This window comes from Pseudophryne corroboree, chromosome 1 (assembly GCF_028390025.1).
Source record: "Pseudophryne corroboree isolate aPseCor3 chromosome 1, aPseCor3.hap2, whole genome shotgun sequence".
Lineage (NCBI taxonomy): Eukaryota > Metazoa > Chordata > Amphibia > Anura > Myobatrachidae > Pseudophryne > Pseudophryne corroboree.
Genome location: NC_086444.1, coordinates 876,460,125 through 876,475,060, shown reverse-complemented (window position 1 = coordinate 876,475,060; position 14,936 = coordinate 876,460,125). Strand labels below are relative to the sequence as shown.

Here is a 14,936-nt window from a genome sequence, read left to right as displayed (position 1 = left end):
ATGGGTGAGAAGTAGTAGCAGCCTGCGGCTCAGTCACTGGCTGGGCGCGCAGGCTGCACGGAAGATGTGTGGAGCCAGAGGGGTTGCGTGGGGGAGCGAGCTGTAGATCCTGGCAGCAGCAGATCAAAAAGTAAGCTGGGTGTATTGTGTGTTGTTGTGTTTTTATTTACCTGCTGCTGTGTTAAATTGAAATTTTTTGCTTTGTGTTGTGTGTGTGTGTGTAATTATGTGTGTATGGGTAAAGTGTGTATATATATATATATGTGTCTGTGTCTATATATAGGTGTATGTGTCTATATATAGGTGTATGTGTGTGTGTGTATATATATATATATATATATATGTGTGTGTGTGTGTGTTTATATATATATATATGTGTGTGCATGTGTAAACATATACTGTATATGCAGGTGTATGTATGTACATAGTGTCCCAATGGTGCAGCACTCCTGGTGTCTAAGTAATACCACTATTGATGAAAGTGCCACACTAATAAAGGTCATTGAAACGTTACCAAACTTATGCCTAAAACAGTGGTATTACTTAGACGCCAGGAGTGCTGCACCATTGGGACAAATGTGGATTTATTTGTGCGGCCACCCAGCGCAACACCCGGTGGGCAACCGCTGCAGCATTGTTCATGCACGGGGAAAGCCAGACATCATGCCTTTGATATATATATATATATATATATATATATATATATTTATTTTATATGTGTATATATATGTATATATATATATGTTGGTATTGTGTGACCGCCGGTCACCATACCGAAGGTGGGATCTCAGCATTTAAATGCCCGGCGGGCTAAGTGGCAAGCTCGTCACAGGTTCTATTCCCACTCTATGGGAATATGAGTGGGAATAGTCCCTTCTAGTCGACATACCGACTCTAGGAATTGTGAAGGGAGCGAAATGTAGCCGTCGGTTTTGTAACCGGCGGTCCCCCGATCGCCGGTCACATAAATACATCCCATATATATATATATATATATATATATATATATGTTTATCTCCCTGCCTCTCTGTTAGGGGCCCCCTTGTTTGAAGCACCCCGGGCCCCCCATAGCCTTAATCCGGCTCTGTCTGTGTGCTCATTTATTTCAATTAAAGGTCTAATCCTTATTCAGATGAATTTTGTGTATGTACACAAACTTTTGGTACATTATTTATTTATTTATTACCAGTTACTTATATAGCGCACACATATTCTGCAGCGCTTTACAGAGAATATTTTTGCCCATTCACATCAATCCCTGCCCCAGTGGAGCTTACCATCTATATTCCCTACCGCACGTACACGCATTCACGCTAGGGTTAATTTTGTTTGGAGCCAGTTAACCTACCAGTATATTTTTGGACTGTGGGAGGAAACCGGAGTACCCGGAGTAAACCCACGCAAGTACGGGGAGAATATACAAATTCCGCACAGTTAGGGCCATGGTGGGAATCGAACCCATGACCTTAGTGCTATGAGGCTGCACAGAATTATAAAAAAATATTGTATAATATTACCTTCAGGATATGTGGATAAGGTGTACAGTATATGAAACAAATAATTGAATTTTGTGTATGTACACAAACTTAGTTTTATGCACAAAAATATTAAAAATATTGTATAAAATGACCTACAGGCTATGGGGGTTATGCAGGTTTGTTAGCAAACCAAAAAAAGCAAGCAAATGGGCAAAACCATGTTGCACTGCAGGTGGTAACGTGCAGAGGGTTAGATTTGGGAGATATTTTTCACTGATTTGTGGTTGTTATTGGTACCCTGCCTTTGTCTTGTCACTGTAGAAGCTTTAAGGTATATTTAATCTCATTTTATGTAAATAGGCAGCCAACATACTGATACACGTTTCAATGACACTGAACGCTTCTGTAGAAGCAATAACCGGGGGAAAGCATCTTGCTGCGGTCTGATCATGGAAACAAAGGGCCAGACGACAGGGGCTGGTGCATGCACTCCGCACAATGGGCTGGAGGGAGTAAAACGAAACGGGCGCAGAGTGCCTGGATTAGGACTGGCGCATGCGCTCATTCTGCAAATCCCCTAACAAGGAAAACTACAGAGCCATTTTGGAATAGGGCACACTCCATTCACGCAGGAACCTACATGACCCAACTAAATATGGGCGCATCGGCTTCGAGCGACCCAGATTACGTCAAACACATATGCTAATGCGTTTGGTTGGCACCAAACAGTCCCGCCATTGAATGAAAAGTGACCGTTGCCTGAGGAGACAGGAGCCGAAGGCGATAGCTGTGTGTAGTCACCGACTGAGCCTTAGGCGGGAACCCAGAGTTGCAGCATGGCCGCTTCCACCCCAAGCCGCTCTGTTGCGTCCCCGGCTCGGGGATCGTCCACGCCGCTCTCTCCGACTCGGATCACCCGCCTGCAGGAGAAGGAAGAGCTGCGGCACCTCAATGACCGCCTGGCGGTGTACATAGACCGGGTGCGCTCCCTGGAGTTTGAGAATGACCGGCTGATGGTGAAGATCTCCGAGAAGGAGGAGGTCACTACACGGGAGGTGAGTGCGGCGGATACCGGGAGCTCCCGGCACATGCATGGTGGGGACGGGTCGGGGGCTATACGTTTCTGGAGAGGGCACTCTGTTCTGCTGGGGGGAGTGTGAGGCACGAAGTGTGCCCCCGCGGGAGGGGAGGGGGGGTGAGGTACGGAGTGTGACCCTGCTGGGGGGGGTGTGAGGTACGGAGTGTGACCCTGAAGGCGCGGGGGGGTGTAAGGGGGCGTGAGGTATGGAGAGTGACACTGCAGGGGGGGGGGGGGGGGGTTCGGAGTGTGCCCCTGCAGGGGGGAAGGGAGAGGGGTGTGAGGTACGGAGTGTGCCCCTGCAGGGAGGGAGAAGGGGGTGTGAGGCACGGAGCGTGCCCCTGCAAAGAGGGGGGCGGGGGGGGGGGGGGGGTACTGTAGTGCACATGGCGGCTGCTGGGGGAAGGGTGTGACTGCAGCCGGCGTCTTTGTGTCACCCAGCGCCCGGAGAGACGTCAGACTGTCACAGGTCAGCCGTTCGCTAGGGGTGACCTGCTGGTGCCGGCCGGGGTGTGCAGCGGAAACACAAATAGCGAGCTGGTGTAGTATAGTAAATGATGTATAAGTGCCCCTGGCGGCCCTTTGTATGACAGCCGTGCATTGTCCCGCTATGGCACAGCAATGCATCTGTATACGGTGTTAGTAGCGCGCTTCTGTGCCCCGTGCAGTTCCTAGTGCCACATACTCCTCTGCCCATGTGTAGGCATGTGTTATTCCCATCTTATATAGCAGTGTGTGCATGGGGAGATCCGCTACTGTAACTTCTTATTCTCTATGCGCGCATGCCCTGCACCTGTCATCACAGAGCTACACTGTAACCACTGCTAGGCTTACATATAGGCAAATATGGAAAAAGCACTTATGTGTGAATGGCTGAAAATTCCTGCCTAATGTAAAAGTCATGGAAACACCCCCAGCCTAGGAACATAAAGGGGGAGATTCAAATGTATGAAAAGTCAGTTGGGAGTCTGTTTTTCCTATCTAGTAGACAGCAAAAAACAGACACCCAACAGACTTCTCATACATTTGAATTCCTCCCAAAGACTAATAAAGCACACGCAGTTTTGCTTAAGTAAAGCGGTAATTGGTGGGTGACACTTTTATGAAGCTCTCCATTTTACCAGTCACCTGAACTAAAGCATCAGTGCTGCTGTACTATATGCTCTTCCGCCTAGCTGCCAAAAACATTGCACACCAGTGCTAGGGAACCTGATAAACTTAATGTTTGGAGGTGCAGCACATTCTTAATGACAGTAGTAAGCTAAATTAATACATTTTGCTTAATGAAAGATGCCTATCTGTAATGTATAAGTAGGCATTACAAATTATAACAGACAATTAGAGTATGATAATAATAACTTAATTTATAGAGCGATCTTTCTCCAATAGGACTCCAGGCGCTTTACAGACATCAAAAACAATGCACCTAGGGGGTAATTCCAAGTTGATCGCAGCAGGAATTTTTTTAGTAGTTGGGCAAAACCATGTGCAGTGCAGGTGGGGCAGATGTAACATGTGCAGAGAGAGATAGATTTGGGTGTGGTGAGTTCAATCTGCAATCTAAATTGCAGTGTAAAAATAAAGCAGCCAGTAATTACCCTGCACAGAAACAAAATAACCCACCCAAATCTAACTCTCACTGCAAATGTTATTTCTCTATCGTCCTAAGTGGATGCTGGGGTTCCTGAAAGGACCATGGGGAATAGCGGCTCCGCAGGAGACAGGGCACAAAAAAGTAAAGCTTTACTAGGTCAGGTGGTGTGCACTGGCTCCTCCCCCTATGACCCTCCTCCAGACTCCAGTTAGATTTTGTGCCCGAACGAGAAGGGTGCAATCTAGGTGGCTCTCCTAAAGAGCTGCTTAGAGAAAGTTTAGTTTAGGTTTTTTTCTTTACAGTGAGTCCTGCTGGCAACAGGATCACTGCAACGTGGGACTTAGGGGGAAAGTAGTAAACTCACCTGCATGCAGAGTGGATTTGCTGCTTGGCTACTGGACACCATTAGCTCCAGAGGGATCGAACACAGGCCCAGCCGTGGAGTCCGGTCCCGGAGCCGCGCCGCCGACCCCCTTGCAGATGCTGAAGCGTGAAGAGGTCCGGAAACCGGCGGCTGAAGACTCCTCAGTCTTCATAAGGTAGCGCACAGCACTGCAGCTGTGCGCCATTTTCCTCTCAGCACACTTCACTGGGCAGTCACTGAGGGTGCAGAGCGCTGGGGGGGGGCGCTCTGAGAGGCAAATATAAACCTTATACAAGGCTAAAAATACCTCACATATAGCCCATAGGGGCTATATGGAGATATTTAACCCCTGCCTGACTGGAAAAATAGCGGGAGAAGAACCCGCCGAAAAAGGGGCGGGGCCTATCTCCTCAGCACACGGCGCCATTTTCTGTCACAGCTCCGCTGGTCAGAACGGCTCCCAGGTCTCTCCCCTGCACTGCACTACAGAAACAGGGTAAAACAGAGAGGGGGGGCACATTAATGGCTATATATATATATATTAAAGCAGCTATAAGGGAGCACTTAATATAAGGATATCCCTTGTATATATAGCGCTTTGTGGTGTGTGCTGGCAGACTCTCCCTCTGTCTCCCCAAAAGGGCTAGTGGGTCCTGTCTTCATTAGAGCATTCCCTGTGAGTTTGCGGTGTGTGTCGGTACGTGGTGTCGACATGTATGAGGACGATATTGGTGTGGAGGCGGAGCAATTGCCAAATATGCAGATGTCACCCCCCAGGGGGTCGACACCAGAATGGATGCCTTTATTTGTGGAATTACGTGATGGTTTATCTTCCCTTAAACAGTCAGTTGAGGACATGAGGCGGCCGGACAATCAATTAATGCCTGTCCAGGCGCCTCAAACACCGTCAGGGGCTGTAAAACGCCCTTTGCCTCAGTCGGTCGACACAGACCCAGACACGGGCACTGATTCCAGTGACGACGGTAGAAATTCAAACGTATTTTCCAGTAGGGCCACACGTTATATGATTTTGGCAATGAAGGAGACGTTACATTTAGCTGATACTACAGATACCGTAAAACAGGGTATTATGTATGGTGTGAAAAAACTACAAACAGTTTTTCCTGAATCAGAAGAATTAAATGACGTGTGTGATGAAGCGTGGGTTGCTCCTGATAAAAAGTTGATAATTTCAAAAAAGTTATTGGCATTATACCCTTTCCCGCCAGAGGTTAGGGCGCGCTGGGAAACACCCCCTAAGGTGGACAAGGCGCTCACACGCTTATCCAAACAAGTGGCGTTACCCTCTCCTGAGACGGCCGCACTTAAGGATCCATCAGATAGAAAGATGGAAGTTATTCAAAAGAATATATACACACATGCAGGTGTTATACTACGACCAGCTATAGCAACTGCCTGGATGTGCAGTGCTGGAGTAGTTTGGTCAGAATCCCTGATTGAAAATATTGATACCCTAGATAGGGACAATGTTTTACTGTCGTTAGAACAAATAAAGGATGCATTTATCTATATGCGTGATGCACAGAGGGATATTTGCACACTGGCATCTCGGGTGAGTGCTATGTCCATTTCAGCCAGAAGAGCCTTATGGACACGACAGTGGACAGGCGATGCGGATTCAAAACGTCACATGGAGGTTTTGCCGTATAAAGGGGAGGAGTTATTTGGAGTTGGTCTATCAGACTTGGTGGCCACGGCTACTGCCGGGAAATCCACTTTTTTACCTCAAGTCACTCCCCAACAGAGAAAGGCACCGACCTTTCAACCGCAGCCTTTTCGCTCCTACAAAAATAAGAGAGCAAAGGGCTTGTCGTACCTGCCACGAGGCAGAGGAAGAGGGAAGAGACACCAACAGGCAGCTCCTTCCCAGGAACAGAAGCCCTCCCCGGCTCCTGCAAAAACCTCAGCATGACGCTGGGGCCTCTCAAGCGGACTCGGGGACAGTGGGGGGCCGTCTCAAAAATTACAGCGCGCAGTGGGCTCACTCGCAGGTAGACCCCTGGATCCTGCAGATAATATCTCAGGGGTACAGGTTGGAATTAGAGACGGATCCTCCTCATCGTTTCCTGAAGTCTGCCTTACCAACCGTCTCTTCCGAAAGGGAGAGGGTGTTGGAAGCCATTCACAAGCTGTACGCTCAGCAGGTGATAGTCAAAGTACCCCTATTACAACAAGGAAAGGGGTATTATTCCACTCTATTTGTGGTACCGAAGCCGGATGGCTCGGTAAGGCCTATTCTAAATCTGAAGTCCTTGAACCTCTACATAAAAAAGTTCAAGTTCAAGATGGAGTCACTCAGAGCAGTGATAGCGAACCTGGAAGAAGGGGACTTTATGGTATCCTTGGACATCAAGGATGCGTATCTACACGTTCCGATTTACCCCGCACACCAGGGGTACCTCAGGTTCATTGTTCAAAACTGTCACTATCAGTTTCAGACGCTGCCGTTCGGATTGTCCACGGCGCCTCGGGTCTTTACCAAGGTAATGGCCGAGATGATGATTCTTCTTCGAAGAAAAGGCGTATTAGTTATCCCATACTTGGACGATCTCCTAATAAGGGCAAGGTCCAGAGAACAGCTGGAGACAGCTTTAGCACTATCTCAAGAGGTGCTAAGACAACACGGGTGGATTCTGAATATTCCAAAATCCCATTTAATCCCGACAACTCGTCTGCTGTTCCTAGGAATGATTCTGGACACGGTTCAGAAAAAGGTTTTCCTTCCAGAGGAAAAAGCCAAGGAGTTATCCGATCTGGTCAGGAACCTCCTAAAACCAGGAAAAATGTCAGTACATCAATGCACAAGAGTCCTGGGAAAAATGGTGGCTTCTTACGAAGCAATTCCATTCGGCAGATTCCATGCAAGAATATTCCAAAGGGATCTGTTGGACAAATGGTCAGGGTCGCATCTGCAGATGCACCTGCGAATAACCCTGTCACCAAAGACAAGGGTGTCACTTCTGTGGTGGTTGCAGAAGGCTCACCTATTAGAAGGCCGCAGATTCGGCATTCAGGATTGGATCCTGGTGACCACGGACGCCAGCCTGAGAGGCTGGGGAGCAGTCACACAAGGAAGAAACTTCCAGGGAGTATGGACGAGTCTGGAAAAGTCTCTTCACATAAACATTCTGGAACTAAGAGCAATCTACAATGCTCTAAGCCAGGCGGAACTTCTCCTGCAAGGAAAGCCGGTGTTGATTCAGTCGGACAACATCACGGCGGTCGCCCATGTAAACAGGCAGGGCGGCACAAGAAGCAGGAGTGCAATGGCAGAAGCTGCCAAGATTCTTCGCTGGGCGGAGAATCACGTGATAGCACTGTCAGCAGTGTTCATCCCGGGCGTGGACAACTGGGAAGCAGACTTCCTCAGCAGACACGATCTTCATCCGGGAGAGTGGGGTCTACATCCAGAAGTCTTCAACATGTTAATAGACCGTTGGGAAAGACCAATTGTAGACATGATGGCGTCTCGCCTCAACAAGAAACTGGACAAATATTGCGCCAGGTCAAGAGATCCACAGGCAATAGCTGTGGACGCACTGGTAACTCCTTGGGTGTACCAGTCAGTGTATGTGTTTCCTCCTCTGCCGCTCATACCAAAGGTATTGAAGATCATACGGCAAAGAAGAGTAAGAACAATACTAGTGGTTCCGGATTGGCCGAGAAGGACTTGGTATCCGGAACTTCAAGAGATGCTCACGGACGAACCGTGACCTCTACCTCTGAGAAGGGACCTGCTACAGCAGGGTCCCTGTCTTTTTCAAGACTTACCGCGGCTGCGTTTGACGGCATGGCGGTTGAACGCCAGATCCTAAAAGGGAAAGGCATTCCAGAAGAAGTCATTCCTACCTTGATTAAGGCACGGAAGGAAGTCACCGTGAAACATTATCACCGCATTTGGCGAAAATATGTAGCGTGGTGCGAGGATCGGAGGGTTCCGACGGAGGAATTCCAACTGGGTCGTTTCCTACATTTCCTGCAATCAGGATTATCTATGGGTCTCAAATTGGGATCCATTAAGGTTCAAATTTCGGCCCTGTCAATATTCTTCCAAAAAGAATTGGCCTCTGTCCCTGAGGTCCAGACTTTTGTCAAGGGAGTACTGCATATACAGCCTCCTGTGGTGCCTCCGGTGGCACCGTGGGATCTAAATGTAGTTTTAGATTTCCTCAAATCCCATTGGTTTGAACCATTGAAAAAGGTGGATTTGAAATATCTCACATTGAAAGTGACTATGTTACTAGCCCTGGCCTCTGCCAGGAGAGTATCTGAATTGGCGGCTTTATCTTATAAAAGTCCTTATCTAATCTTCCATTCGGATAGGGCAGAACTGCGGACTCGTCCGCATTTTCTCCCTAAAGTGGTATCAGCATTTCATCTGAACCAACCTATTGTGGTGCCTGCGGCCACTAGCGACTTGGAGGACTCCAAGTTGTTGGACGTTGTCAGAGCCTTAAAAATATACATTGCAAGGACGGCTGGAGTCAGAAAATCTGACTCGCTGTTTATATTGTATGCACCCAACAAGTTGGGCGCACCTGCTTCTAAGCAGTCGATTGCTCGTTGGATTTGTAACACAATTCAACTTGCACATTCTGTGGCAGGCCTGCCACAGCCTAAAACTGTAAAAGTCCACTCCACAAGGAAGGTGGGCTCATCTTGGGCGGCTGCCCGAGGGGTCTCGGCATTACAACTCTGCCGAGCAGCTACGTGGTCGGGGGAGAACACGTTTGTAAAATTTTACAAATTTGATACCCTGGCAAAGGAGGACCTGGAGTTCTCTCATTCGGTGCTGCAGAGTCATCCGCACTCTCCCGCCCGTTTGGGAGCTTTGGTATAATCCCCATGGTCCTTTCAGGAACCCCAGCATCCACTTAGGACGATAGAGAAAATAAGAATTTACTTACCGATAATTCTATTTCTCGGAGTCCGTAGTGGATGCTGGGCGCCCATCCCAAGTGCGGATTATCTGCAATACTTGTACATAGTTATTGTTAACTAATTCGGGTTATTGTTAAGGAGCCATCTTTAAGAGGCCCTTTCTGTTGTCATACTGTTAACTGGGTTTAGATCACAAGTTGTACGGTGTGATTGGTGTGGCTGGTATGAGTCTTACCCGGGATTCAAAATGCCTCCCTTATTGTGTATGCTCGTCCGGGCACAGTACCTAACTGGAGTCTGGAGGAGGGTCATAGGGGGAGGAGCCAGTGCACACCACCTGACCTAGTAAAGCTTTACTTTTTTGTGCCCTGTCTCCTGCGGAGCCGCTATTCCCCATGGTCCTTTCAGGAACCCCAGCATCCACTACGGACTCCGAGAAATAGAATTATCGGTAAGTAAATTCTTATTATCTGCCCCCCTGCAGTGCACATGGTTTTGGCCAACTGCTAAAAAATTTCCTGCTGCGATCAACTTGGAATTACCCCCATAATACAGAAGATTTAAGTAATACAGCAATAGATAAGTCACCCAGACATAACAAGAAAACCTAGCGCGCACCACAAAGTGGGAAGGAGCTGTATAATGCTAGTGGGGTGTGGATTATTAGATGTGCACTAAAAAGCTCTACAGTCAGTAGGTCAACGACTAATGGTAGATATACATTAGGTTGACAGGGTCAAAAGGTCGACATGGTCTAAAGGATGGTTCCAGTATGAATGGTCGACCACTATTGGTCGACATGGACTAATGGTCGACACATGAAAAGTTTTTTACTTTTTTTTTGTGTTATTTGCTGCGTAAAGTGATAGGGAACCCCAATTGGTGCACCACGTCCCCTCGCATGGCTCGCTTCGCTACTGCTGTGCTCTGTACAGGTTACCATTCCCAATCGTAGTCCACGTGGATCATAAAGTATGAAAAAGAGTTAAAAAAAAAATGTGAACAGCTCATGTCGACCTTTCGTGTGTTGACCATTTGACCATGTCAGTGTCGACCTAATGACTGTCGACCTTAACATTGTCGACCATCTGAACGGATACACTAAAGGTCGACATAGAATAGGTAGAAAGTAGAAAAGGTCAACAGGATCAAAAGGTTAACCTAAAAAAGTAGACACCATTTATTTTTGTTTTTTGGGGGGTATGTTTTGTCACTTTTCTGCCATTAGTGCACCACCATCCCCTCGCTTTGCTCGCCATGCTTCGGGCAAGGTGCCTCGCACTCTGCACAGGTTACTATTCCCAATCATAGTCCACGTGGATGGTGAAGTATGAAAAAGTTGGAAAAATAAATAAAACCAGTGTCGACCATTGTCATGTCTACCGTTTGACCCTGTCGACCATTGGTGGTGGGCCTATTGACTGTAGAACTTTTTGGTGTAGCTCTATAGACCGGATACCTCTGCTAGTGAGGGCTGCCTATTGCCCATTACTGTTATATACCATCCTAGCTACTTGGATCTTTGCTGTGTCATTGTACCTGGGATCTGGACTTAGGGTGGGTACACACCAGAGCAATATCAGCACAACTAATCGTGGATATAGTCTAGTATGTAGACACTATTGCATGCTCCTACAGGACACATGCAACATCTTCTGGCTTGCCCTGCTGCAGGTCAACTGGAAGATATCTCCTGCGACCCGGTGCAGTATAATGGACGGGATAGTGATTGTTTCATCATTCATTACATCTTCCTGTTGTGTACCAGCAATCTGGCATGGTCCGTGGCTAAGGTAAAACGTCCTGACCATCGGCCTGATTGCCAGTTGTTGTATATGTAGCTGGCCTAATGGCATCAGTGCTGCCACATAGGGTTCTATGTACACGCAGTTGTCAGGGAAGGCTTTGGACATCACCTAAAGCGTGGTCTCTGCCCACATACCTTTCTGAGTGGATTCAGTCAGCTTCCCACTTGCTCAAAATGAATCCTACCTAGGATGATAGGTGTGTGGAATCCGTTGTTTAAGTAGATAATTTGTCAGTGCTCTTACAAAGAATAAGAAGTATAGCTGTATAAAAGACATGCACAGTTGCATACAGTTCCAGGGTATCGGGACTCCAGGTCGACACCACTTGGGTCGACACCGGAAATAGGTCGACATGAGTTTTTCACATTTGTTTAATTTTTTTGAACTTTTGCATACTTTACGATTCACGTGGACTACAATTGGGAACGGTAACCTTGCCCGAAGCCTGCCGAGTGAAGCGGTGCACCAATTGGGGTTCCTGGTCACATTAAGGAGAAAACACCAAAAAAACATACTCATCTTGACCTTTTGTCCATGTCGACCAATTGGTGTCGACTCTGAATCCCAGACCCCGGTTCCAGCACCACTTGGCAAATGTTTTACTGAAACTAAGCAGGGAAGAAAGTTAAACAGGTTACAAACTTACACTTACTCCTGAATGCACAAATCTATTTCATTTGCAGATTTCAACACTGTGAATGTGATATTGTGAGTTTAACCAAATCTAAAGAGGATAAGTGGTAGTCTTGGTCATAGCAACTGATCCGAGGCTAGCTATAATTTTATAGAATTGGGACAGGCAGCATTTGGCATGCTGGGATGTTTAGTTCCACAACACTTGGAGTGCCACATGTTGATTAGACTTATGAAATGTACTAGATAAATAATAGGATCTTATTGGTTGCCCTGGACTCTACTTCACTTCTATAGAAGTCTTGATAAATCTGTCCTGGGCAGTATTGACGCCACTAAGGAAAAGAAAAACCTCCACAAACTCTGAAATACTACACAATGGGGGTCATTCCGAGTTGATCGTAGTCCTGCAAAATTTTGCAGGGCTACAATCATGTCCGTAGACATGCGGGGGGACGCCTAGCACGGGGCTATCCCGCCCCGCATGTCGGTGCCGGCCCCCCCAGCAGACGTGCAAAAGCATCGCACAGCAGCGATGCTTTTGCACCTTAGGAGTAGCTCCCGGCCAGCGCAGCATTAGCGCGCTGGCTGAGAGCTACTCGTCGCTCCCCGGCCCGTAGCGGCTGCGTGTGACGTCGCGCAGCCGCTGCAGCCCGCACGGTCCGGCCACGCCTGCGTTGGGCGGGCCGTGCCCATGAAACAGCGGCCAAATGGCGCCGTTTCGTCCTCGCCCAGCGGCCGCCTCTGCCGGTCAGGCAGAGGCGATCATACTGCAGCGACGGCCTTCAGCCGTCTGGCATGCGCCGGCGCACTGCAGCACCGGCGCATGCACAGTTCTGACCCGATCGCACCGCTGCGATAAACTGCAGCGTGCGATTAGGTCAGAATGACCCCCAATGTACCACAGACTGCACACAGGGCAGTGTTATGAGATCCATCTGGAGTGTTTCAGTCAGGATGAAATGAGGCACTATGCGTCAGGTGTTTATGTAACGTGAATACTCCATTACCTCCCCATGTTCTATAGCATGTAGTTTAGTAACAAGGATGTGATGGAACGCAGTCACTGTGCTCTAAGCTACATACATGGATTTATCACATAGGGTTCTTGCCCTAACTTGATGTAAGAGTCTCTTATTGTTTTGAGGAGGAGACGTTACATGCATTGTATTTGGTGATTAAGGACTTTGCATTTATTTTTTAATACCTAGTTTATGGGGTATTGTTTGGTATCTAGGGTAATTTAAACTGTTTATACTTTGGGACGTTCATGAGAAAACAAGTTTTTTTTCTCTGACGTCCTAGTGGATGCTGGGGACTCCGTAAGGACCATGGGGAATAGACGGCTCCGCAGGAGACTGGGCACATCTAAAGAAAGATTTAGGTCTATCTGGTGTGCACTGGCTCCTCCCCCTATGACCCTCCTCCAAGCCTCAGTTAGATTTCTGTGCCCGGCTGAGCTGGATGCACACTAGGGGCTCTCCTGAGCTCCTAGGAAGAAAGTGTTTGTTAGTTTTTTTATTTTCAGTGAGACCTGCTGGCAACAGGCTCACTGCATCGAGGGACTAAGGGGAGAAGAAGCGAACCTACCTAAGTGGTGGTAGCTTGGGCTTCTTAGGCTACTGGACACCATTAGCTCCAGAGGGATCGAACACAGGACCCGACCTCGTCGTCCGTTCCCGGAGCCGCGCCGCCGTCCCCCTTACAGAGCCAGAAGCAAGAAGGTGGTCCGGAAAATCGGCGGCTGAAGACTTCTGTCTTCTCCAAGGTAGCGCACCGCACTGCAGCTGTGCGCCATTGCTCCTCATGCACACCACACACTTCGGTCACTGATGGGTGCAGGGCGCTGGGGGGGGGGCGCCCTGAGCAGCAATACTGACACCGTGGCTGGCAAACTGGCACCATATATAGCCCCAGAGGCTATATAGGTGCTTTCTCTAACGTCCTAAGTGGATGCTGGGGACTCCGTAAGGACCATGGGGAATAGCGGCTCCGCAGGAGACTGGGCACATCTAAAGAAAGCTTTAGGACTAACTGGTGTGCACTGGCTCCTCCCCCTATGACCCTCCTCCAAGCCCAAGTTAGATTTCTGTGCCCGACGAGAAGGGTGCACACTAGGGGCTCTCCTGAGCTTCTTAGTGAAAGTTTTAGTTTAGGTTTGTTATTTTCAGTGAGACCTGCTGGCAACAGGCTCACTGCATCGAGGGACTAAGGGGAGAAGAAGCGAACTCACCTGCGTGCAGAGTGGATTGGGCTTCTTGGCTACTGGACATTAGCTCCAGAGGGACGATCACAGGTCCAGCCTGGATGGGTCCCGGAGCCGCGCCGCCGGCCCCCTTACAGAGCCAGAAGAGTGAAGAGGTCCGGGAAAATCGGCGGCAGAAGACGTTCCTGTCTTCAATAAGGTAGCGCACAGCACTGCAGCTGTGCGCCATTGCTCTCAGCACACTTAATACTCCGGTCACTGAGGGTGCAGGGCGCTGGGGGGGGGCGCCCTGAGACGCAATAAAACATTACAGAAATACCTTACATGGCAAAAAATGCATCACATATAGCTCCTGGGCTATATGGATGCATTTAACCCCTGCCAGAATATACAAAAAACCGGGAGATAAGGCTGCCGAAAAGGGGGCGGAGCCTATCTCCTCAGCACACTGGCGCCATTTTCCCTCACAGCTCAGTTGGAGGGAAGCTCCCTGGCTCTTCCCTGCAGACAGAAAGGGTTAAAAAAAAGAGAGGGGGGCACTAATTAGGTGCAGTATTAAAACATACAGCAGCTATAAGGGGAAAAACACTTATATAAGGTTGTGTGCTGGCATACTCTCCCTCTGTCTCCCCAAAGGGCTAGTGGGGTCCTGTCCTCTATCAGAGCATTCCTTGTGTGTGTGCTGTGTGTCGGTACGTTTGTGTCGACATGTATGAGGAGAAAAATGATGTGGAGACGGAGCAGAGTGTCTGTAACAGTGATGTCACCCCCTAGGGGGTCGACACCTGAGTGGATGTACTGTTGAAAATTACGTGACAGTGTCAGCTCTATATAAAAAAACAGTGGTTGACATGAGACAGCCGACTACTCAGC

At 48.4% G+C, this 14,936-nt stretch overlaps 1 protein-coding gene across 1 annotated transcript in view; it reads left to right on the top strand.

Annotated features, from left to right (window-relative positions):
- Window positions 1-2,118: 2,118 nt before the first annotated feature.
- The window catches only part of LMNB2 (lamin B2), a 212,486-nt gene continuing 199,668 nt past the window's right edge, over window positions 2,119-14,936 (top strand). Inside the window, exon 1 of the mRNA XM_063920085.1 lies at window positions 2,119-2,533. Coding sequence (XP_063776155.1) covers window positions 2,315-2,533 — 219 coding nt within the window. The 5' untranslated portion in view covers window positions 2,119-2,314. The remainder of the gene's footprint in view (window positions 2,534-14,936) is intronic.